The sequence below is a fragment of the Coloeus monedula genome, assembly GCF_965178545.1.
Source record: "Coloeus monedula genome assembly, chromosome: 7".
In the NCBI taxonomy this organism is placed as follows: Eukaryota; Metazoa; Chordata; class Aves; order Passeriformes; family Corvidae; genus Coloeus; species Coloeus monedula.
In genome coordinates, this window is record NC_138787.1 from 4,464,574 (window position 1) to 4,489,532 (window position 24,959).

At 43.6% G+C, this 24,959-nt stretch overlaps 1 protein-coding gene across 1 annotated transcript in view; it reads right to left on the reverse strand.

Moving 5' to 3' along the window:
* CPS1 (carbamoyl-phosphate synthase 1) overlaps positions 1 to 24,666 on the reverse strand; it is a gene marked incomplete at both ends in the record, with an annotated part of 98,185 nt that extends 73,519 nt beyond the window's left edge. Inside the window, 9 exons of the mRNA XM_082284632.1 lie at positions 375 to 481; positions 1,040 to 1,168; positions 2,285 to 2,374; positions 6,595 to 6,687; positions 10,455 to 10,511; positions 10,913 to 11,002; positions 11,577 to 11,721; positions 15,676 to 15,785; positions 24,544 to 24,666. Coding sequence (XP_082140758.1) covers positions 375 to 481; positions 1,040 to 1,168; positions 2,285 to 2,374; positions 6,595 to 6,687; positions 10,455 to 10,511; positions 10,913 to 11,002; positions 11,577 to 11,721; positions 15,676 to 15,785; positions 24,544 to 24,666 — 944 coding nt within the window. The remainder of the gene's footprint in view (positions 1 to 374; positions 482 to 1,039; positions 1,169 to 2,284; positions 2,375 to 6,594; positions 6,688 to 10,454; positions 10,512 to 10,912; positions 11,003 to 11,576; positions 11,722 to 15,675; positions 15,786 to 24,543) is intronic.
* Positions 24,667 to 24,959: the final 293 nt, after the last annotated feature.

A 24,959-nucleotide genomic window follows, 5' to 3' on the forward strand; every position in this document is an offset into this window, starting at 1 on the left:
GATCAGAGGACAGAAGTGCTAAATGTGTTCAAGTGCCAAAATTAGGAGGAGCTGGTAACTGTGGGGCTGTACATAACAGTTCAATAGTAGCAGTAAAATACTGGCAGACAATCTCAAAATGATAAATCCTAGGAGAAACTTTGCTATTCTTCAGCTTGATAGGGTTCAATTGCATCAAATACTTTCAAAACACACTCAAAAAAAGTAGAGAATGACATGGCAGTTCAAATTAAAGGCAAGGAGAATGGCTGGGATGAAGGAGCAATGTTACTGACATGCCAGCTGCTGCTAAGGCAGTTCAGCAGCAGAGCACTGCTGTTCCATAGCCCTTTCCAATGCTGAACTGCTCTGTCTGGGAAGAAGAGCTGCTGCACCTGTTGGCCATCTGCATCTTGTAGGAAGTAGCTCCAGCTGCTATTCCAGTGATTAGATGCCCCATGCTAATTCCAAACAGGGGTTCTGGGCGATTGCTCTCCAGGACCTAAAATGAAAAGGTTTTCAACAGATATTGGAGTGTCTCTGTCCAGCAATTCCAGCAAAACCATGCTAGTTCCCTCACAGACTTGGGAAAAAAGCTGAATGCCAGAGTGGCAACAGCCTATGAAGGAAAGTTTCCCCTTTCCTCTGGTTCAGAGGGAAGCCTCAGAGCACAGTTGGTGTCAGACTACTAGGAGGAAATAAGCAGTGACACTGCATTTCAGCCATTTAGTGTGTGACATTATTCCAAGTGCGAGCTCTGAAATCAATGCTGTTCTTTCCTAAGGTCACAGAGGACCTGAAAGAGCACAGGGTACTTCAAGGCACTGGTATGGTAATTGTGGTCATCATGTTTGCAATTTATTGTTCACCAAAGTCTATAAAGCCTTATTGTAAATATTGGGCTGGAGACGAATCCCACTGGACCAACATGAGGAATATTCCAGGCAGCTGAAAGGTCTGAACAACATTTGGCCTGTAACAGGTTAGTACAATCAACTGTTACTTCAAGCACTTGAAAAAAAGGCAAATTAACAAGTATAATCAGCCTGTTGCACTGTACCTTTCTGACATTCTGAATCACTTCCTGGGCCTTCATGGGATCCCCTGGACCTCCAGAAATTATGAGTCCATCATAATCCATGCCAGTGAAATCATGGTCCCATGGAACCAAATGCACTTCTGCACCTCGCTAAAAGACAAAAAAAAATAAATAAAAACAAGGGAATAAGAAATGAAGGAAGGAGGGAAACAAACGAATTTTTGTAAGGAGGTTCTTCCTCTGCTCTCATGTTCCAGAGCCTGAGTTTGTATTTCAGTCATCAGTTATCTCCTTTGCCCATGATGCAGCTTCTCTCCACTATCTGACCATATTACTTTCACAAAACAGTAGATGTGGCCCCTTTGAGCCACCTCAGTGTTTGTCAAGTTACTCTGAAATTCACTGATGAGATCAAAAGTTACTAATGGAAAGCAAAATAAGTGTGTACACATGTAACACAGGTTCATTTTTACACAGTGCATTCATCCTAACTTCTAAATTAGGGCTTCCCAGCCTTGTTCTATGACATGCCAGAAGTAGTCCTACACATCAAAACTGAGACAAACATCCACATTAATTAAAAAATTGAATCAGGGAAATCCTGTGCATCTAGAGAATATGAGGACACTGCCTTCTATCCTCCTGCGTGGCTAAAGAAGCAAGAACTGCTACATCACTGTGCTAAAAAGAGGAAAAGATTTTCACAGAATTCTAGAATCAAAGAATAATTCAGGATGCAGGAGCCTCAGGAGGTCATCAGGTCCAATCCCTGCACAAAGCAGGGGTGATTTCCACTTTAAGACATGTTGCTGAGGGCCTAGGGCAGCTGTATATCTACAGAAGATATTTAATATCTTCAAGGATGAACATTCCACAAGTACTTTGGGCCTGTTTCAACCATTCACCACCATCACTGAATTTCCTCCTCCCCCCCCCCCCCCCCCCAGTATTTATTTTTAACAATGCTGGGTTGACCTTCCTTCACTGTTCTTTAGAGAAGTTGTGCCTCATTTTTTGAGAACTCATCTTCTGGGGTTCTTCCCATGACTAAGAGGCTGCTGTACAGGTCCTCTTCCTTATCTCCTCAGTACAGCGTACCAAGTGCAGAAAACACCTCTCAGTCCATAAAAATCATCCTAAAAATTGTACCTCCCTTTAGGAGGGAAACTAGAATGGAGGTGTCCAGGTGTAAGGAAGGCTCGTGAATACAGGTGAGGCTCTTTCCAAAGCAAAATAAGTGACAAGGGGCATCAAGCGCTGACCTACCTTTACTAGGAGACGGATAATGTTGTGCTTCAACCCACAGTCAACAGCTACAACTTTAATTGGATTCCCTCTGCCATAAATCTTGACTTCCTATAAAAAGACAGACGATGTTGTGAATGACAGATCACACCCTGTCCCCAAAACACAGGGAAGATAGGCAGCAGAATAACTTTTCACCAATGTGCAGCAACTGGTACTTAATCAATTTATGTGGAAATCTCCAGGAATACTGCAGACATTACTGCTTCCTTCATTTTTCCATGAAAGCAGAAGTTACAAAGCTCTTTTATATACTGTTGATTACAGCAGTAATTCCTAAGCAATTCCTTGTTTCCATAGCTAATGACAAGCTTTTTTCATGTGTGTCACCTCATTAGCAGTGAAGCAAAAAGCCAGTTCTCAGAGATTATTGAAGCCCAAGAGAAACAGGCCAGATACTCAGTGTGAGATTTTCAGCTGAAGTGCAGTCATCCTGCTAATGCCAGTGGAGCAAGGCTGCTTGGCACCAGCTACAGATCCATCACATGAAATACCACCCCAATCTGCCAGTCCCAGTAAGACCAAAGCACAGCACAGCTGGAGATGGCCTGTGAGTGACCTGTGCATCATGGCAGTACAGACCAGGCCAGGCCTCTCACCGAGCATGGCCTATGTTCATATGGACCTGGCAGTTTTATCTCACAACTTCTCTTCCAGCTGCTGTTCCTTAACCCATTCAGCAAAATAAATTGTCACCAGTCCCAAATCTGGACCATCATTTTTTGTACACCCAGTTATCTACTGGTCACAGCCAGAATGGAAGAGAGTGAAGTCAAACCACTGTATGTTATATGGCCTTGATACTGTGCCATTACAGATGCACTGTCAGACAGCTCTAGCACTGATGTAAGGTTATTTATGGACAGCTTCTTTCTGAAGGTTGTTGAATTACTTTACTTGTTACATGACTTCAGGCAGCAGTTATTGATGTTATTCATCAATAACCACATAAGGCTGCCTTATTCCTCCTAAAAACAAACTCTGTGCTTACCTTCAGTTACACTCAGCCTCTGAAAGATGATATTGACAGATGAGATTGACAAATGTACTTTGCCCAAAGTGGTTTTCTCTTGGGTATCACTGGAAAAAACAAGCCCTTTTTTTTTTTTGTTCTTTTTTTTTTTTTCTTTTTTACACTAAGTAACTCCCTTTTAATCAGCTTCCCTGGCATCCATACTACACAGCTGGGCCTCCTTATGAAAAGATACTAAAATCCATATCCAATATGGCTGGTGTGGGGTGACAAACTGAATCTTTTAAAAGGAGAAATATGATCATCCAGAAGGAAAGACATTCCTTCAGCAGATAATTCAAGATGAAGTTTGTTAGCAGAATATTGCAACTCCTCCCTGTGTGTTACCCTAACTCAGTTGTTTGAACTTTTATCCTTGCAGAGATTGAAATGCAGAGGTTTTCAGAATGCAAGAGTGTGTCCTGTGTGAGGACAGCTCTGATCATCATCAGGAGAGACTTACTGCCATGTCAGGAGCAAGGGTGCAAGAAATGGGGTGCAAGGAGCACCTCCCTTCACTACAAGGCTTCAAGCTGCTGCACATGAATCACCAGTGGTCCCTACTCCATCTCTGAGGGTGACTCAGCCCTGAGCAAGTAGAGTTACCACTGCTGCTGTGACTCCTGGTGTGTAATGCAGAAAGGAGATTTTCATGCGGGAACATAATCTTGTAGTTTACATTACATAATCAGATGGCAAAGTATCCTACAATCCTTTTTTAGAATGAGTAGAATCATACTGAACCTGGGTCTTGTTAGATCACTCCAGGCTTCTGATAAGAAGCTGTGCCTGACATGTGATGGTATCTTTACAGTTACTGATACGCAAGCAGATTCTGCTTCCAACTGTCCACAGTGGAACTGTATCACTGCACAGGAATTTTATGGGTCTTCTACCTGCTGACCTTCAGGTTTCTGGGTGGTGGGTTTCAAAAATCTCAAGAAGATTAAGGTGTTCAGTTCTCACAGAAACTAGCTTAGCATCCCGTGTCAGAGACTCTTAAGAAAAACTCACTGTCCTTTTCAAAAGGGGCTTTTGAAGACCCCTCAATTTCTCACAACATCCATACTTAAAAACATAACAAAATATTATCAAGCAAAAACCTCCTTTAAAGGTTCTCCTTGGCTGTTCTCATGACCAGAGGGAGTTGTGAGGCAACACCACTTCAAGGTACTTCAATTACCTTACTTTCAAAACTTCTCCCAGTCTAATTAATTAGCTATGATTTGTTACAAGATGTCCTTCAGCAGCAATACTGATTTTAGATGTTGCTGTCTCCATAACCCACTTGTCACACACTGTCTTTCAGAGACCTGACCTGTCCCCTGCATCTGGCCAAGAGTATGTTTAGATAGAAACTAGACTGGGAGCTGGATCAGAGAATTGTTAAAATAAAAAGCCAGAGGATTTCCCTCACCTGTTCATGGCACAGCCCATTAAAAAAACTGTCCCAGTCTGAAAGGATTATGTGGGGAGGCTGCAAACCAGTGGTCAGGGACAGTAAAAGCTCCTGCTAGTACTACTGCCAAGAACAAAAACAGTACGTGGGCCTGCATGTGTGGAGAGATGTGACCTTTTAGCTTGAAGTGGTTAAATATCTCTCATCTGCTCTGTGACCCTGACAATCACACGCACCAAAAAAAAATCTCCAACAAGAGTCCTTGCAGAATACTGGCAGTTTTCTACATTCCCTGCCCTGGATAGGCAATGTTAGCAAGCAGAGTCTATATCACTAAGCATTTAATCAAGGGCAGGGGGTGGGTAGGATATAACAAAGAAAATCAATCACTCCTAGTGTACAATAGATAGACAGATTCCTGATCATACTGTATTCTGATCTACATGAAAATCACCATTTGGCAACAGACAGATTATCATGTCCAGTAATTACCAACATTAAACAGCTTACCTCGTTTACAGCTTTATATGCGAAGTGGTTTTTTAAGCCTATAAAATGAAGTTATAAACATAACAAGACCACCAAAATGCTGTTAATCTTATTATATCTCCCTTTAAGAAGCTATTTTCAGCATCTTTACAATAGTTCTGTCTTAGTAATTGCAGAGTTTAGCATCAGCAATCTTATCTGTTTCTGAGAAACTGCTCGAAATGGCTCCACCTGCACCTTGCAATCCTAGATCACAACCTCAGTAAGCAATTGCCTGTGTAGCAACAAAGCCCTGACTCAAAACACAGCAGAGGTGTTGGCATGAATTGGGGAGATCCCCCAAGGTGAGATTTGCAAGGCTGCCTTTGTATTCCAATGGCATCCCAGGATAACAGTCACTACTGTAAATCCAAGCCTTGATGGAGAGTGCTACAAACTCCCACTTGCTCGCTCACCAGTCTGTTCAGGACTGCTTTTCACCCATGCCATGAACACACTAGCTTGTGTGCAGAATAGTACACAAGCAACTGTTTGCAGAACTCTTCCAGAGCCTCACTGATCTTGAAGGAGCTGCAAACACCATAGCAAGCACACAATTTGCAAAAGAGACTCATACACTCAGTTCTCACTTCACTCAATGGAATTAAGCATCCAGGGCATTCTTTATCCCCCAATTAAATCTCCAAAGGGGCCACAGTTTAAGACATTAGCCCTTTCATTGGTACAAGAATAGTTACTATTTTTAGTATGGGTCTGGTTTCCTACATCCTCACAATTTCTAACGTTCTTCTCAGCTTGTACTTGAACACAGTTTGCATGCCCAGCTAACAGAGTAAAAACTTCACTGCTGGTCTGTTCAGATCTCTGGGCATAGCAGCCAATTCCAGTAATATTAGATGCAGAGGATTCCTAATTTGGTCTGGTTTTGATATCTAGAAATCTCTTCTGGAATCACTTCAACAAAATTATGCCTGAACACAGATTATCAAATGGTATTGTGATATTTCCTGAATTTTTTTTAAGGAAAGCAACCATTCTTTTTATTAATTTTTTTTATGTTTGAAAATATCCACCATATACCAGGTCTAACTGTATTCCCAATACTTCTCTGTCTTTGCAACACACAATTCTCTGATCAGAGTATGGTTCAGACCACATTCAGCTCAACACAAACTATTTTTTATCTCCAACACTGCACCTAAGGAGCCATGGAGATATTGAGAAAACAGTCCATCAAAGGTCTAGAAAGGTGCATGGTTTAGAAAACATCCCCAAACTGTTTGTTTAGAAGAACTGATTGATCCCCAGAGCAAATGGGGAGCAGTTACTACCTGGAGTGTACAGCGCTGATACTACAGAAGAACTTCTCACCTTTGTTGAAACTTCTGCAATTAAGTTTTGCTCATTTGGGTCTGCAAACTCCACGGGTTGACCTTCAAATTCAATCTTCCCAAGTACTGTGCCCTGTGGAAATACATCAGAAAAAACAAAGCATGAGCAAAGGAAAAGCTGTGAACACTGGGACAAGGTGTTGACAGGCACAGCAACTGGAACAGCTGTTTAAAGATGGTATCTTGGCAGTTTATAACCATTTTTAGCATTTTCAGAAGTTTATGAGCCTTCCTCGGTATCAAAAATCTGTTTAAACCCCTTCATTCAGTGGAGAGACATTATCAGCAGTAAAATTTCTTAATAGGCATTCTGGCAAGCTGTGTTGTGATACAAAATTGAGTTGTCTTCCAAGAAGATCAGAATTCAGATCCCCACATAACTGTCATGTAGATCTGAGAGTAATCCACAAAGTGGTTTGAAGCTTTTTTGGTTTTGGAAACCCACTGTGAGGTTTTCAGCTGCCTCATGTGGATAGGTACAAGGCAGCAGAACTGGTGTAAGGCAAAGCTATGTAGGAGGCAGGTCAGCCCAGCTGTTTTCTGAATAAGCTGTTAAAAACAAAAATCACCTCCAGCAAGCCCTATTCTATATTGCTGTTACCACCTGGCAGAAGCTAGGACACTCTTGTTCTGCCAGCAGCATATCCTTCTTCTCATAAGTTCTCAGTGGAAAAAAAAATCTCTGCTTTGGCTTTGCCCCACTCCTGGAGTAAGCGGGATTAATCTAGAGTTAACCTCTTTTCAGCATGGGGACAGGGTGTGCATTACAGAACTTTTCAAGGATGGAAGGGGAAAGTAAAACAGAGGAAGTCAATGTTCTGTGGTAAATTTATGACATCCCACTTTCATGATCAAACATGTTAAACTCAGCTTGTTCTGTGGATATTACACTAGTATTCACACTGGGATTGCTCCTTGGGTTTAGTGATTCTTCTTTGAGATACTTCCCTGGCTTGCCATACCTGAAGTATTCTTGCCGCTTCTCTAGAGCAAGCAACAGCCAATATCTTGCACTGCCATGCACACTAACAAGGGCAAGTTTTAAGGACAGAGTTTTGTTTCTAACAGTGGCTGACATCCTATGTCTTCTTGAGTAGCATCTTACACCAAAAAGCTGCTCCAAGCTGCTTCACATGAAGCAAACCTGAAAAGATCATCATCATTTTCAACAAGTCCTGTTCTTGGAAAGGAGGGTGCTGAGTGGTGCTTGAGAGCCATGGTTCTGAGTGCCACCCTACAGCGAGTTCCATAAATGCTGATGACGAAGCTCTTAAAGCCCTTGTTCTCAGCCAAATGGCACCCTGCATTTATCTTTAGTCCAGTTTAACATATCATTGCTTATTTCTGGATTTATTATAAGGAAGCCCTGTTCCCAGCCCCAATTTTTATAGCGACATGGAGTGAAATACTAATTAGTTTTTTTCAACCTGAGAAAACTGGGTGAAGAAGTGACATTATGTACTTTCTTAAAAGCCATACACCAATACCACTCAAAGTCACAGTATAATGGGACTCACTGCCATACACTGCTAAGTTACAGGACAAACACTGAAAGTATTTACTTTAAATAAAAGGAATGGTGATCTATTACGTCTTAAGAAAGCAGTAAACATATTGCCATTTTCTATTGTATTAAATTGTACTTGTATGCTATCTGTAAGAGCAGGACAATGCCAAATATTCCTATAAGAATTCATTTCTACAAATATTCCTCTATTCAAGCTGGGTCATTCCTGTTTTGCACTGTGGAATGAAAGGCGGCATGGGATTGGGCTGCAGACTGCAAATTGATAACCTAAAGAAAAGTGCAGCTTCAGATAATCCTTTAGGAAAGAAGAGCCTCCAAGGCAAATTTACATTCAGACTGGCCTTGGTCACCGTTTCAGCCAGTGTGAAGTGTAACTTCACATTAACCTTCATTTCATAACATAATCCTACCTATGACCTCAATTTTCAGCTCTTGGAAAACAGAGAAAAGTAATGGTTATTGAAAATAATAGCAGGCTTCAGCCAAAGAAAACCAAGTTAGGAATCCATCTTAGATGACTGTAGGCATTCCTTTGTCTCAGAAAAGCAGGAGAATTTGCACTGACCAAAGGTGTCACTGTCTGTGAACTAATACCACAATATCTTATGGACTTGTTGCTCTGTTTGACTGTTTCTGAATTAAGATGTGTGGGTAGGTTTGGCACAGTCTGGTTTTTTGGCTTCTGTGAGAAGCTGCTGGAAGTTTCCACCATGTCCAACAGCACCAACCTCTGATGGCTCTGAAGATGGACATGCTGCTGGCCCAATTAGAGAGGTTGGTAACGCCTCTGTGATGATATATTTAAGAAGAAAATCAAAACAGTGCATACAGTTTTTTCCCGGGGAGGAGAGCCGCTGCCACCAGGGCCTCCCAGCGCAGCCCTCAGCGATGCGCTGCGGCTGCCGCCATCTTAGTGCAGCCCGCAGCAAGCCTTGCTTGCCTGGCCGCCCCTAGCCAGCCATGCCGCGGGCAGAAGGGCAGGAGTGGCAGCACTGTCTTCTCCTTCCCAGCACCCCGCATGAGGAGACGCATTAAACAGCACCAGCACTGCAGCAGCTGTGACTGCCCGTGCAGTAGCGCTGGGGCCACGTGGCCAGCAGCAGAACCATGGCGAGCGATTCCCTGATGCAGAACCTAGACAAAATCAACCTATTGGCACGGCAGGATGCTGCAAGAATCTTTGAATTGGTGGAACTTGTTGGCAATAGTACCTATGGGCAGTAGTTTTTCTTCCAGATAGAGAAGAGGAGGAAATCAGCACTTGTAAGAGAGAACATGGCAGCACCAAGGTCAGTGGAGAAGGAGGGGAAGAAGGTGCTCCAAGAGTCGGAGCTGTAATTCCTCTGCAAGCCGTGGTGAGGACCATGTTGAAACAAACCATCTCCCTGTAATCCATGACAGGGGATGCAGACATCCACTCGCAGCTCATGGGGAAAAGTGCTCATGACGGAGCAAGTGGATGTCAGAGAAAGCTGTGATCCAGTGGGAGACCCGAATAAAGAGAGAGGGCCCCTGCTTCCAGAGATTGAGAAAGAAGGCCCTTGCTTCCAAACTAGAGCAGCCTGGCCTTAAAAGACGAGTGGACAAGTGACCCATGCCACAGCAGTTTTGGGAAGACTGTTTTGCCTGTGGGAGGGACTTGTGGCATAGCAGAGAAAAGACACCGCTCCCTGGGCGAACTGAAAAAGATCTCAGGCGACGAACTGACCATAACCCCCACGCCCTGCTGTTGCTGGGAAAGAGGGAGGGGCTGGGAGCGGCAGGGGGGGAAGGTGTTTTAAAGGCTTGTTTTACTTCTCATTATCCTCCTCTGACTCTGTTAATAATAAATTTACTTTATACCTTTAAATTTGAACCTGTTTTGCCCATAGAGTGTTTTCCTCCCAGTTCTTAACTCATGAGCCCCTTGTTAATTTTTTTTTCCCCCTCTCCTCTGCCCAGCTGAAAGCAAGAGAGAGTGAGCAAATGGCTTTCGTGGGTGCCTGGAGTTTGGCCAGTGTCAAACCATAACAATGTGCTTGATATTAACCACCTGTTGTGTCTGATACTACCTGAGGCCTTTCATTTACATCACCTTGTGCTGGCTCACTTATGCAGGATAGGAAACCCAGAGCAGAGCCAGGGAGAGGGGGCTCCTTGGGATCTGAGCATTGCCCAGCAGTACAGAAGCCTTTGGAAGAGCATATGGATCTGAGCAGCATCTGAAGTCAAGGCAGCCCAGCAGTACCATTTCTACTCCAGGTTTGCTGAACGTGGAAAGGGCCCAGCATCAGCAAGGTTAATGCAACTGGATCAAGGGAAGCAGATCATACCTTGTCACGAATTAATTTGGACAACATTCTGGTATCAATCCCATACAGTGCAGGCACCTGAAGAAAATCCAGGGATAAGTTAGAGAACAGGCAGCTAAAATGGAAAGAAGGCAGCAGCCAGATCACTTTTATGAGAAGAACATGCCACAGAATCATAGAACAGTTTGGGCTCGCAAACTCCTTAAAGCTCATCTCGTTCAACCCCCTGGCGTAGACAGGGACAGCTTCCACTAGACCAGGTTGCTCACAGCCCCATCCAGCCTGACCTTGAGAGCTGAGGCTCTCAGCAGCAGTCTGCCAAGGCTGCCTCACTGCAGTTCTTCATTTCTCCTCCTTATTCCCACTCATAAACAGCCGAGTTGTTCAAATCTAGTTTCTGCACTAAAAAGCACAAAATAAAGAGCTCATCTTTCCATCCAGGACAATTCTCATTGTGTAGTTACCTCTAGATTGCTCACCTGTTCTTCTTGCAACCACTCTCCCAAGCTCCTAGTAGCCTGCCAGTGGCTGTACTCATTGCTGTAATCCAGCACCAGCAAACCTGAAACCTGTAGAGAGAAGAAACGTCATTTTGCACTGTAAAATCACTTTGTACTTATCCAGTACCTTCAATTTTCACTATTCATTCACCATAAACCATATCATGGACAGACTTCAGGCTATCTCACAACTGTACCTGGGCATTTTGACCAGGAAATCCATAGAAGAATATGGCTTGGTAACCAAAGCTACAAATTGCACTGAGCTGACAGAACACTTCTTGTCAAAAGAAAGAAAATGGAAATTTAAGACAAGACAAAGTGTTGTATTTTGATTAATTTTTTGTCTAAAAAAACTTTTCACTTTTAAGTAACATTTCAAAAGTCAGCTCCATTTTTCAGTGGAGTTAGTGTATAAAACAGTCATTTCACCTCAGAACAGATACTTCCTGAAGGCACATGGCTTGGTACAGAAATCAAGATGGAGTATCTTTTGCCACCATTCCTCCAAAGGACAATATCCAGAAGAAGAAAAAGAAAGGTTGAGTATCACTGATTCCTTCTGTGAGAGAGCCAGTAAACTCTTACACACTCAGGCTGCTGGGCACAACCCTATGATCAGCACTGCATCCCCCCCTATTACCTTTATCCCATCAGACTCCAGAAATCTCCTGAGGCCTATTTCATCCAAAGCAGCCGTGTCAGGCACTCCACCATTCCCAACTAAGGGGTTAGCCAGGGAAAGAATCTGTCCTTTGTAGCTGGGATCTGTCAAGGCTTCGGTGTATCTAGATGAAGAAAAAGCAGAAGAAAAGTACATTGGTCTGAAGTCAAAAGAAAAACAAAAGACCCAGTGAAAACAAGAGAGGTTTGAATTCCCATATGGCAAAAAGACAGAAATGGTATTCATGTGAAGATATCCTCAGAATAAAAGCAAGCACATCTGTGAATACACCCTGGCTTTGCCATCTGTGCTTAAACATTTGACATGGAGAACAAGGAAAGACTTTGGCTTCTCATGTTTCATTTAAGAAAACCACAGAAGCTATCAACAAACTCAGAGTCCTTTGATTTAACATGAGAAACAAGTACAGAGAGGGCAGAGAGATCTCAGCCCTGCACAGCGTATCACTGGACCCTTTGATAACAGCTTGGCCTGGCCTCTCCCTGGGCACACCCCTGGGCAGTGCTTTGCCCTTGCTGCACCCTTCCCTCCGCGTGCTGTAAGAGCTTCCCCCTCTCAGTGGCATCAGAAGGCTCCAACTGAAAAGCCAGCAGACAACAGAGCTGTTTGCCCAGGCTTTGTCAATTCCACAATCTGGAGCTTGCATCTTTTGGGATGTTCAGGGCTCTAACTGCTCTTTTTGTGGGGGAGGACATAGACAAGTCCTTGGGATTCCTCATCACTACCCTAGGTCCTTGCCTCCTATGGGTTCTGTAAACAAAGCTTGCCATGGTCCCACTTCTGTAGTTTCTCCCAGAAGAGGCCTGGCCTCTCTTCTAGGCAATCTTCATGTTCCCACCCACAGAACACTATTTATTTCACCTGAAAAAAACTCCTAGGTGCTTGGAAGCTGGTTTGTGTATCCCTGAAGAAGGCAAGTTGAAGACAATGCTTTGGGATTCAGCATTCCACCCTTGGTAACGAGGCCCCAGAGTGTGTCCTATCATTAGCTCAGGCAGAAGCCCAGCAGTTTGTTAAGCACCTCCCTGAATGCCCTTCTCAGCAAGGACAGATCTGAAAGCATGTTGAAACATTCTTCTGCAGTGGAGGACCAAACTTAGGAGTCCACAAAGTATCATCTCTGGACATAGTAGATCCAGTCTCACTTTCAACCACATATAAGGGGACAGGGTAAATATGGTCTATATGCTCCTATTCTTCAGCTTCAAATTAATGGACAGTCCTTCACTTTCTCTCTTATACTGTAGTATGCTTTTGCAAATATCCATTAAGCAATTGCTGTCTTTCAACCCAAAAGCAGCTGCAGTTTAGCAACAGATGAAGTTATCCCCACAAATATTGAGCCAAATGCATAAAGACACTCCAGGATGAATCTGTCCTATACAAAATGTAATTTATTATTGTCATTATTGTTTAAACAATACCTAATTGGCAAGTTCAGCCATCTAGCAGATATCAGCAAGTCACAAGAGACATTTTTATGGAACACCAGATTTACTTCCAGAAGATTAACTGTCAAACACTGGGAAGCTCTTCACAAAAGTGGGACTGGCAGATATAGACAACGCAGCACACCAGCCAGCTCTGAGAAATGACAGGTTGAATGAACAATGGCCAGGAAATATTTTCAGGTAAGCCTCTCCTGATGTTCAAATCTATATTTGCTGCTGCAGGTAACCACCCACAAAAAGTGCAGTGTGATCCCAAAACTGCAGTACGTACCAGGCACAGAGCATGTGCATGCTTGCCATTGCTCTCTCCTTCTGAGCTAATTGGCTATGCTTCCAAAAGACTCCTTGTAACTGACAAAGCTAATGTAATTAACCTTTGCATGTCATTTGTAATCAGCAAACAAGGACAGAGAGCCATTGGGTCTGGGTGGGGTGTGCAGACAGAGCTTGGCATGGACAGTGCCCTTTAAGCAGGAACAATGCTGTGTGGAGTACAGACGAGCAGATGGCAACACCAGCTCCAAACGTGCTTCAAGGTCTGGTCCTTGCTATGCCTGACCAAAGGTATGCCTGATTTCAGTAAACTCCTGTCAACCCATTCTCTCACTAGAATATCTTGGGAAACACACACAGTCTTATTGGAGGTAAACACCTTTATGGAACCATTTCAAACATGGGACGTTTTTTGGGTTGTAACTCTTCTTCTTTCTTAATTGGAAATCTCCTCTTTTTGTTCCTATACTAAACAGATGGCTGCAACAGTAGGTTTATTTTTTTCAGCAAATGTTTCTGAAAATTCATCCTCATGCTTTTCTATCAAAAATTCAACATTTCACCCCGAAAAGAGTGCTCTCTTCCTTCTATTCCAGAGTAATATGACAACATTTCAGCAAGCTTCAGCTACTTCAAGCCTGAAAGCTATATGCACATAAAGTGCTTTGCCTCCCGCATGAATCAGAACGTGGGAGTCCAGATGAGGAGACACAGTGCAGAGCAGCCTATTAATCACACCAGGACAGAGCCCATGCTGACTGCACTCAGCACCTAGAAACACCCACTTCACAGAAAGCAGGTCTGAGGCTTATCAGCATCCCTGCACTAACCTCTTGTTCCCTATCATGACAAACTGCTGTGTGCCCCAGCAGCCTGGGCACCTCCTTCACACAGGCACAGCCTCTTCCTGTGTCAGGGAGAAGGGACAGCTGGGTTCCTCTGGATACACAGATCTTTATCTCTGTGATCAGTAGCAGGAGGTACAGCTACAGGGTTCCTTTCAATGGACAGCAACCCCTGGACTGGTAGGAAATCTGCCACTTTTAGGTTCTGCAACAATGCTGCAAACTCGTGTCTTCCATTTCTGTGAATCAATCAAGGTCATATTCTGGATAGGGGCTCTGAAGATACCACCTTACATTTTGAATGTTTTCTCCATGCCCATATGCTCCCCAGCACAGAAGAGATCTCTGTCACAGCATCCTCTCCAAATGATTAGACAATGAACAAACACAACTTCTACTGCCACAGTAACATGTGGAGAGGAAATTAATCCCTCAGGTCCTCCTTGACTTTTGTGATGTGCCAAGATTTATGGCCCATAATCTATCAATGAGAAGAGAGCCGTGGTGCCCTCCATCATTCTGATCTACGTTAAGCAGTGGTTTGTTGGCAGGTATATTAACACAGCCAGTAATTAGTGCTGTCGAAATGCTTAAATAATTGTCTCCTAATGCAAAACTCTGCAAACTAATTCCCCTCTGCAGCAATTTAACATAATCACCAATGACATCATTTAAAAACTCATCCTGTGAGTACTCAGATCTCCAAAGGAGAGCAGAATTTGGGGAACACAATGCAGATGAGCAAAGACAGCTATGAATGACTGCAGAAGAAGCTCAAGCATCAACAGCTTCAGAGATGTCTTACCTCCGCCAGGATATGTCCCTGTCCTTACCAAAAGCTCCATTCCTGTGGCCAGATTCCCCCTGCTCAAGTAGTCCAACAAAAGCACCGGCAGCATTTGGCTGCCAACCTAAGTCAGCCATAGGCTTCTACCACTCAAGAGGACAGAGAATCATGCTAGGTTAGGCATGAATCTGATCCTGCCCTTTAGCTGGAAAGGGCATAGAGCATAAAAGCATCCTTACCTGAGGTGTGAGCCAACAAATGACATAAGGGATGGGTCATAAAGGTGACCAACTCGGAGTTTAAAAATTTTGCACTCAGAAACCAAGTTCCATTACCAAGAAGGCTGCAGATGCTTCAAACGTCTATAGTTGATCTGGGCACTGGAAGGAGAACAGACAGCTCCTCTGCTCTGACTCAGCAATTCAGTAGGAAGTGATCAGAATCGTATGTATCTCATTATCATCATTAGATAAGTGTTTAAAGGTGCTTATCAGCACAAATGCTTTGACACAAGAGGTGTGCCTGAGTCATCTTCATTAATTCTTTCTCTCTCTCTCTGTATCTCTGAACTACAGTGTAGCCTTATATAGAAAACCACCTGCTTGGATCAGGACCCTACGAGCTCAGAAAAAGGAGCTTTCACGCTTCAACAAGCTTCCAGAGAAGTATTGATGCTTATACATCATTTGTTGTTCCCTTACCCAGAGAGCCCCGTGTTGAATACAACTTCCCCTGCTGTGGAGGATGGATAGCCAAAAGAATAACCCTTCATCTTCATCCCGTCTTCCAGCACCAAGTTCGCTGTCTGCACCTAGAGAAAGGCACAAGAAGAAACTCAAACACAGGAGGAAAGGCTTGATGTTTATACAGGTTAACACCTAGGACACCTGCCTTTCATGCCTACCACTGTAAGTATTCCTGCCCTTCTCCCACTCCTAGCTGCCAAGATAGCATCTCTTTTACTAGTCTGATGCCTTTTTTCTTTATAACACTTAGGAAACATTGTTATCCTAAATGAGCTGGCAAACCTCACTGCAAGTAGAGCATATACTGCTATTACTGTTCCCTATCCCTTAGTTAATTTTTTCTACATATTACATCTTGCAATTTACCAACATCATAACCCTGTAGGGAAAGGATTGCTCGCTTCCTCAATGTTTGCTCAAGGCCCGCTGCTGACTGCTGGCTCTCATCCAGTTCTGACCTCTGGTAGGTGCTTAACTTCTGGTGCAACTGTACAGCAATGCAGCTAAAAATAAGTGTATGTTTAGTTTGACTGGTGTCAGACAGCAAAATTCAAAATACCAGTCTATTCAGCTATAGGACACAAGACCAGAGGAACTCATGGATCAGATGGACACTCCTGGTCTCAGTTACCTCAGGGATAGGCATAAATTGTCCCAGAAGAAGCAGCTATGTAACAAGCAGCCTAGAGGAAACCATACCTCTTCCAGAGAGTGCTCAGCAGAACTGAGTCCCACACTAACTGTGGGATCCCTTACAGGCTTCATCACTATTTTACAGCCAAGGGAAATAGGACAGAGTCTTACAGAAGTCCTTAAGAGATTCACTGTCATAACTGGGTCTTTGCACATATCAGACTAAATGTACCACCCTCTTCAGCCCCACCTGGAAACTAAACCGTTCTTACCCTGTCCAGGCAGTGGATGGGAAACCACCAGAGAACTCCACCTTCTAATAAATAAATAATGACTACATGAACAGCAGAAATGACAGAATGAGTTGAGAGATTCCCTCAGACATCAGGATCACTGGTGACATGCAGAGGAAGAGATAGAGTAAGCAAAGATGTAAATAGATTTGCCAATGAATTCCTGGGCTTAAAAGAATTTGGATAATGAACTTCCAGGACCCTGAAAAACCTCCACTTCTGGAAGGCAAGCAAAGCTGTCTCCTGGGAACAGGCAGAGTGACCACCAGTGCAAGAATCCCAGTGGTCTATGCCAATGTGCCAAGTGTGTCCACAGGAAGCAACTCTCACCGTGATTTAGCTTCATATTGGCTTCTTTTACAGAACTATTCTTCTTACTGGGATTTTTAAAAGAAAAATCAAGATCAATCTGCTGCCGAAAGGAGCTGGAGAGCTACTTTCCATTAGCCGTAAATCAGATGAACAATCACAGCAAGGAGAAATTTCATTCTCGGTATTGAACATTTTGTAACCATCATGACAAACATTCATTTAGAGCCCCTCTGCAGTTACAAATACCACACAGATCAATTACTAATGTACTGCAAAATACACTAAAAATCAAACTGCGCTGCCAAGTAATTGAACTCTGTGCATCTGGGATGCTTTTAGCCTTGCCATTTTTTCCTCATTAATGTCAAACATCCAGTCATTCTCCAAAGATTTAGCTATAATTTTTGGAACCTTCCCATTGGACCATTGGATAGTTCAGTCAGCAACACCAAAATCTCCTCCCTCTCCAGTTATAAACAGAACTTTTGTGGCTAAATCCCCTAGGTTTAGACCACATTAAAATGACAGGCTGGTGGGCTCCCTAATCTCCCTGTGCCTCTCACTGCAGAGAACTGCCAGACACTCAAAGCACTGCACAGAGGTGGTGTGGATGCCTCAGACTGGGCTTTGGACAGGACGTCTGCCCTTTTGGAAGCCTGTTGAAAGCCCAACCTACTCTACCCAGGTGGGATACTGACTGCTGGATACAGTTTCTCCCAACCTTGGTGTCAAAGGCTGGATGCCTTCCCGCAGGCCACAGATTGGAGTCCACACAAATAGCAGCCCCACTTCAAGCACGTCCCACCACTGGGCACACGTTGGGGCAGTTGCCTGAATTGTGGTCCTAACTGCCACCAAGCCCGGCAGAATCCTTCTGAAGACAAAGTCCACAATGGTGGGATGACCAGAAAATTTAAGATTCATCTAAGTGCTGAAGGCCAAACCCCAGAGCAATCACTGTGAGCTTTAGAGCCTCACCCTCACTATTGTACTTGACAGGGATCTGCATGGCTTTCCTCCCACCACAGCCCACCTCCTTTCTATACCAGACAGCACAGAAATCATTTCTGTTGAACAGAAGCCCCTATTATACTATTAGAGCCCCTACACAGTGTTCAAGTAATACAGAAAAATGTCCCTGAGCAACCATAACCTGCCTGCAAGTTCAGCAGGAGATAGATGTTCAAATGTTTCCCTCTCTTCCTTGATTTATTATTCTTAATTAAATGGTTGGTTCATTGAGCATTCTCAAAGCAATTATTCTTGCTTACATTTACAGTGGAGGTGTTACCATATCCCTAAACTGCCAGCCTACCTTGTTTTTTCAGTTTCATTTTTAAGGTGAAAAGTGATATAAAGGCTACAGAGAAGGCCTGTTGGCTCAATCAGGGATCAGTTGGGAGAGATACTTACTTTCAAAAAAAGAACAAGCAAGAAATAAACAACCCTCCAGAGCTTCCCTGAGGTCCTTTTGTCTTCACCCTTCTCAGAAGCATCCCCACATAGCCTCAGATAAATCTCTGCTGTAATCTCAACTAAATTGTTTCTGCCTCACACCCCTAATGTGAGATATGCCATTTGCAATCTGATTTCTTCTTCCTACATGTCAGTAGCTTCACCTTTAGCAGAGGGCTCTGTGCTCTAGCAAGGCCGCAGTACTCTTCAAAACCTTTGAGGAGGAAGATGGCTAACAGAAAGAGTCATGCTGTTGATATGGTGTTAATAGATTTGGTGTATTTTTTCAAAGCAGCCTGAAGAGTCAACTAGTTCAGGTCCCACTTCACTAAGCACTTCACACATCAAGTAAAGTAAGCACTTTAGAAGTTAAAAGAAAAACAAACCTAAACCCAGTAAGAAAGTAAGAAATCAGATGAAATTAGTTCCAGTTAGTTCCCTGCTGTAGCAGCCCCTACCATCTAAAAAGTGGATGACAAAGATGTGCAAAATCTCAAAAGATCTGCAGTACAATTTGCCTTTCGAAGGGTGTCTTCTATAAACTCCTTTACTGGAAAGTGAAGGGGTAACTTTTCCCCCTTCTTGCCTCCCAGTCAAGTAAGTCCAGTTCTTCACCTCCAAAGAAATCTCCCATTTTATCTTGGTAAGGTGAAGCTGAACCCTGAACTGCTGGAGGACTACGAGTATGCCAAGTACTGAAGCCTGGGCAGGTATGGACACACTCTCAGCCAGGCAGAGATACAGCTGGCACTCAGGTTCAGGGTAGGCCAGTTTATTTCCCTCCAGTAATAAGATGACAAAACATCTCCTTTCTAAGGCAGACCATGATTCCACACAGCACTACAGTCTCTGCCACATTTCTTGGCTCACACATCTGGTTGGCTACAGAACAGCTGACATATCACAACCAGGGAAGAATCCAAAAGCTCCGAGTTTCCTTCTACAATAAAAAGCTGGTGCCAGGACTGAGCTACATTCACTCTCCTAAGACCAAATAGCCAGCAACAAAGTAGTAGTTTTCTCTTTGATAGAAAAATCAAACAGATTCTTACTCTTCTTGTGAGTATTATGCTGTCACAGGCTGGAAACCTATCTGGACATGGCTACCAGTCAAGACCTTCTTTGCCAACCCTGTGTAGATATATCTATATCTATATCTATCTGATTTTATTCTGGCACATTTGTTTCTGGCTAACATTGAGAGAAGACAGGGCAAGAAAAAATAACAAGTCAAGGTGAGTGTCTTGGGATACACCAAAGAAGCTTCACACTTAGGATATTTTTTGGGGAGAAGCACTGGATTAATTCCTTTATTATCCAAGGCAAACCCAAAGAAAAGCAACACAGGTACCATGGTAGAAAAGTCATAGTTCCTACAGCTTGAACTCTTCTTAAGGATGTTCACAACAATGCCACAAATATTTGTCCATCACAAAACTCAAAGGAGAAGAGTGAACCAAGCCAGATGAGGCACCTAGCAGAAGTCACTGAGGACCAATGGAAATGAGCACCCCTTCACTCCCCCACACCAGCAGTTCACTAGGTTCTCCCTATCTCTATGGGAATGGGCCCCCTTTTTACATCCCCTTCACCTCCAAAAAGAGGAGTGGAGTAGCTTGTGACTCATCTTTAACTTCCTCACCCATCTCTCTACTCTCCTTGCAGTCACTGTGCCAGTTTCTTTCCACCTGCCTCAAATATATTTGAAGAGTCCTTTCGCAGTAATCTGAAATAGTTTCTAAAGACAGCGCTCCACAAAATTTTCCTCATCTCCCTCTCATTTCTGACTACATTTTTAGCTCATTCCTGGCGGTTTTTATAGCTCTCCCAAACCTCTCCTTACTGAGCCAGCTATACTGTTACAAGCCACCTATTTATTGCTCATACTACCTTTACATCCCCATTTCACTACACTGGCCTCAGAAGAGCATTAAATGATAAGAGCTTCAAGCTGCAGTCTCTCTTCCCATTCCTGAATTTTAAACAAGCTCGATTAACCTGAAACCAGCGATGCTAAACATCCCTACTGAGAGCCCTGAGGGGTCTCTGGTCTGCTCTCTGTGCCCCTCTTTCACTCATGGATGCCCATCTCTTCTTTAGAAATGAAGGAGGAGATGTAATAGGGAAATACGGACCTGAGTCCCCACATCTAACGCTACTCATCTACAATGGTGTTTCCCCACATAGGGTGAGTTCAACTGGACAGAGTACAGACTTTGGAGATGCATTATTAGGTATCCTTCTGGAACTACCACCTCTCCCTCATGCTCTCTAATACTTGAACTTATACATAGGTTAGAAGTTTTTGTTGTGTTTTGTTAGGTTTCCTAAAATAGCCCGGTGAGAAAAAGCAATTAAAGGCAACTAAATGCTCATTTAAGCCTGCAGTAATGGAGGAATGGGACCATTACCTAATACTGCCATTAGTCCCCACACAGCAACATGAATCATAGAATGTCCTGAGTTGGAAAGGAACCACAAGATTCATCAAGTTCGTCCAACTCCTGTCCTTGCACAGGACAACCCCAAGAATCCTACCATGTGCCTGAGAGTATTGTCCAAACATTTCTTGAACTCTAGCATGCCTGGGGCCATGACGTTAATTACGTTGCATTTCACTCTTTCCTCAAATTTCTCATAAATACCCATTACCTCTAATGCTGGTTGGAACACCAAACCCATCCACAGGTCACTACTTGGTCACTTGCCTCACAACTACACTTAACTTCCACTCCCTGATGCAAAGCTATGCAATAGGTAGGCTTTTTAGCATGACTCATCCTTAAATTTTTTCTTCAGGCCCCCTGCTTTACTGCTTGCATATAAATATTAGAAAGTCTCTTTCACTTCTGCTTCTGCATGTCCCATGGAAAAGTGGTGTACAAGCTTGTCACTGTCTTAAAGCAAAAGCCTCAACCAGGAAAGGTTCAAGTCTTTGTATTCAATATTCTGAATTCAAACAGAGTCATGGATCCTGTAGAACTGGCTTTAAAATCTGAGCTAAGTTCTCAAGAGCCAAAGATTACTAAGCTACACCAGATCTCAGCTTTATTACTCTCCATCCATTCTGACAGCACAGACTCCAGTAGGTACTGAACTCAAATAATTAAGTTTCAAAAGGAAACAACTTTCCCCACTGTCAGTGTCAAGACAAGCTGTCACATAATAAATGTCAGAAAGAGACTTCTGGGACTGTTCGGTGAACACCACATCTCATGGTGAGTCAGGTAGTCACAGAGCAGGTACAAACCCTCCACTAGACCCAGCTCTTCAGGGTAGGTTTTGGCTGCCCTGCAATAGATCCTGTCATACACTCTGAAACAGAAAAAGAGTTCAATTCATTCTGACCCACCTTGGGTGTACTTACAATTGCTGGGACTGAAATCAAAATAGCTTCCAAGGGTTTCACCTGGCATTGCTCTCTTAACAGGTATTCATTCTCCTTGCCTTCAGCAGTGGTGTTGGCTTTAAGCAATCACCCTTTAGCTTCACAGCACAGATAAGTAGGTGCTAGAATAGCTGGTACTGGAACATCATCAGAGGGCAGCAGCTTTTCATGTGCATGAAACTTCTTAACTGGATGCTTCAGCATTATAAAATATGACCTTGCAGGTCTGTTGCTTGTGCAGTCCTTGGATGACTGACTAAACATGTATGTAACACCATGAATCTGCCATTTAAGATGTTAAATCCAAAATTCAGCTGTTAATCCATCAGTATAAGAATGCATCAGATCTAGCCTACTGGCTATGGCTACCTGAATTAACTCGGGATATGTAAAGAAAGAGGGTGTCTTGACACCAAAGGCTGGATCAGCAATGCTAACCATGGGCTACAAGGGTTTACCAGTGGAAGATGTCTTTTGCTGCTTCAGACTTATAACCACAGGCTAAAGTGTGCTTGAATCACTTCTCTGTGCATCACAGTGTCCAACTGCTGTGTTCTATGGACGATGGCAGAAATAACTGAACCAGCTCCAAAAAGCAAGAGAGGTATCAGAAGCAAGAGACAAGCAAGGATGGTGTTCCAACAGAACTCTTCAGCCCTGCTTTGTTGGCTTGACAGTTTTCTAAAACCCTTTTGAAGTTGAGTGTACCTGCATGGACTCCTGTTCCACAAGGTACAGCATGAGCAACCTAATGCTGCAGGCCATCCCAGCCATAAACCAAGCAGCCAAGTATGAATCCTGGCCTTCTATCTCTTAGACACCGTGACATTTGTCAACAGCACCTCTTAGTGCATTCACAGGTCCCACTCACCCAGCAGTAACACTCCATTGTCTCTATTATTGTGTCCATTTTCTCCCATCCCTTTTCGATCTGAAGCATGAAACCCATAGAGAAGAGATTGTTCAAACTGCTGCAATTTGCTTTATCACACCAAGAGACACTGTTTAGCCCACTGGTAAGATTACAATATGGAAAAAAAGAAACTGGCAGCTGCCCTGGAACGTGTGAGAAGACAGCACTGGCCCAGCTGAGGGCTCTGACATAATTTTATTGTACGGTCAGGGTCAAACCAACATAGCTTCCCCAGCCTAAGGAACAACCAAGGAATTTGCTCCTCATGCCAGAGCCCTACTTCCTCTTCAAATGGTGCAGCTGTGGAAACTGGTAACCACAACGGTTTATAATCCACAAGCAGCACTCCTGTTGTCAGTACAAGGAGAAATAACTTCCTCCCAAGCCAGATCTGATTGCAGAGTCAGGGTTTATCTGCTTGGAGGAAGATTACTGTGCTATAAGACTGTGAACAAGTTCATGTCTGCTGTACACTCTGCAGAAGGAGAAGACAGGTCCAGCAGCAAGGACTCTAGTTCACTAGTTCACCACACAGGCTCTGTTTCTAAATGCAGGTGAGACAAAGCTAATCTGGGAACTCACATGCTGAAGGAAGGCATATAAACAGGAACACCTCTTGTCTTATTCTGTGTTCCTCTGCAGACAATATTTGTTTCAAAAGTATCATAGTATCATAGTATTATAGAATCATAGAATGGTTTGGGTTGGAAGGGACCTTAAAGATCACTGTGTTCCAATCCCCTGCCATGGGCAGATACACCTTCCACTGGAAGGTTGCTCCAAGTCCTGTCCAACCTGGCCTTTAACACCTCCAGGGATGGGGCAGCCACAGCTTCTCTGGGCAACCTATTTCCAGTGCCTCACCACCTTCACAGTAAAGAATTTTTTGCTAGTATCTAATCTAAACCTACTCTGTCAGTTTGAATCCATTCCCCCTTGTCCTGTCAAGTAATGGGTCTGTTGCAAGGAGCTCAGAGAACTCCTGAAAAATGAGTGGCTGTGGGACAGGTAAGAGAAACCCTAGTCCCCAGTGGACAGAAATGACACTGATCAGCCCTCTAGACCACCCTGCCAGGTAAGGCAGCACCTTCAGTCCAAGTGTCTCAATGTTCTTCCCTACTACCCTCTGAAACACCACTCCTCCAGCTGCTAACTCTATTGCACTGTTCATTCAACACAACATCTGTGCAAAAGTGCCTTTTCAAAGCAAAGTGCATGCTGGCAGAGCTCACACAGCACTTCAGTGCTACAGAAGTCCCACAGAAAGTCCCATTTCACCCATGTACTCCAGCTCCTCTAGCAAAAAGCACTAGAAAGCTGGGGAAATCAACTGGGGATTTACAGTCCCAGTAAATCAAGAGCTGATACACTGATGCATTCACAAGAGTTGTCTACCTCTCCAATTAATCTCAGAGCCATTGTAGTTTCTAATACATTGAAAATGGATTCTGTATGGATTCAATTGGATTAATTCAAGCGATGCATGATTTTAAATATTCAGCCATTTCATGCTCATATGGACTGAAAGATCTGTTCTGTTAGCTATCAGTCCCATAGAAGGGTGAGGTGTTTCTAAAGAAAATACCATATAATAATTAACTGAAACCCTGAACTTCCACCTTTTGGTGTAATTTACCTATAATTTCCATTCCAGACTAGACAAAAAGTGTGTTTGCTTAGCTAATAAAACCATTTAGCCAAGCAACCCCCTCACCTAGGGTTCAGACAAATCTCTGGTTCACATCGCTAGGTAAGCCCTGTTATCTGCAGCAAGCTATCTCTGCATGCCAAACACATCTATTAAACCACAGTAGTTCAGTCACTGTTACCTTGATGCTCAACAGTCTGGTACCTGTCCTTGAGAAACTCCAGTGATCAGCAGACACATTGCAAAACTTCAATCTGCCTTTCAAAGTCTTCACCACTTTGCAAGCTGTCAAAATTCTTGTCATCTTGAAAGCTGCCGATAGGTAACTAAAGTTTAAAGAACACAAGAGAAAATAAAAATCTGCTTGTATGTATTTCTTCAAGATTTGGTGCTGACAATATACTCTTGTAGATCATAGGGGAAGAGAACAGAGGCACAGCAGGCGCACTGGACTGACTGTACAGCACTGCCCTCCACCTTCCCATTTATTCTGCCATTAAAAGTCCCAGGTGCAGCCCCACCTCCTCCCACCCCTCCTCAGAGGGGTGCTTGCTTAGGTACCCTTGCAACACTTCTCCTCAGGCTGGTCTCTGAGCA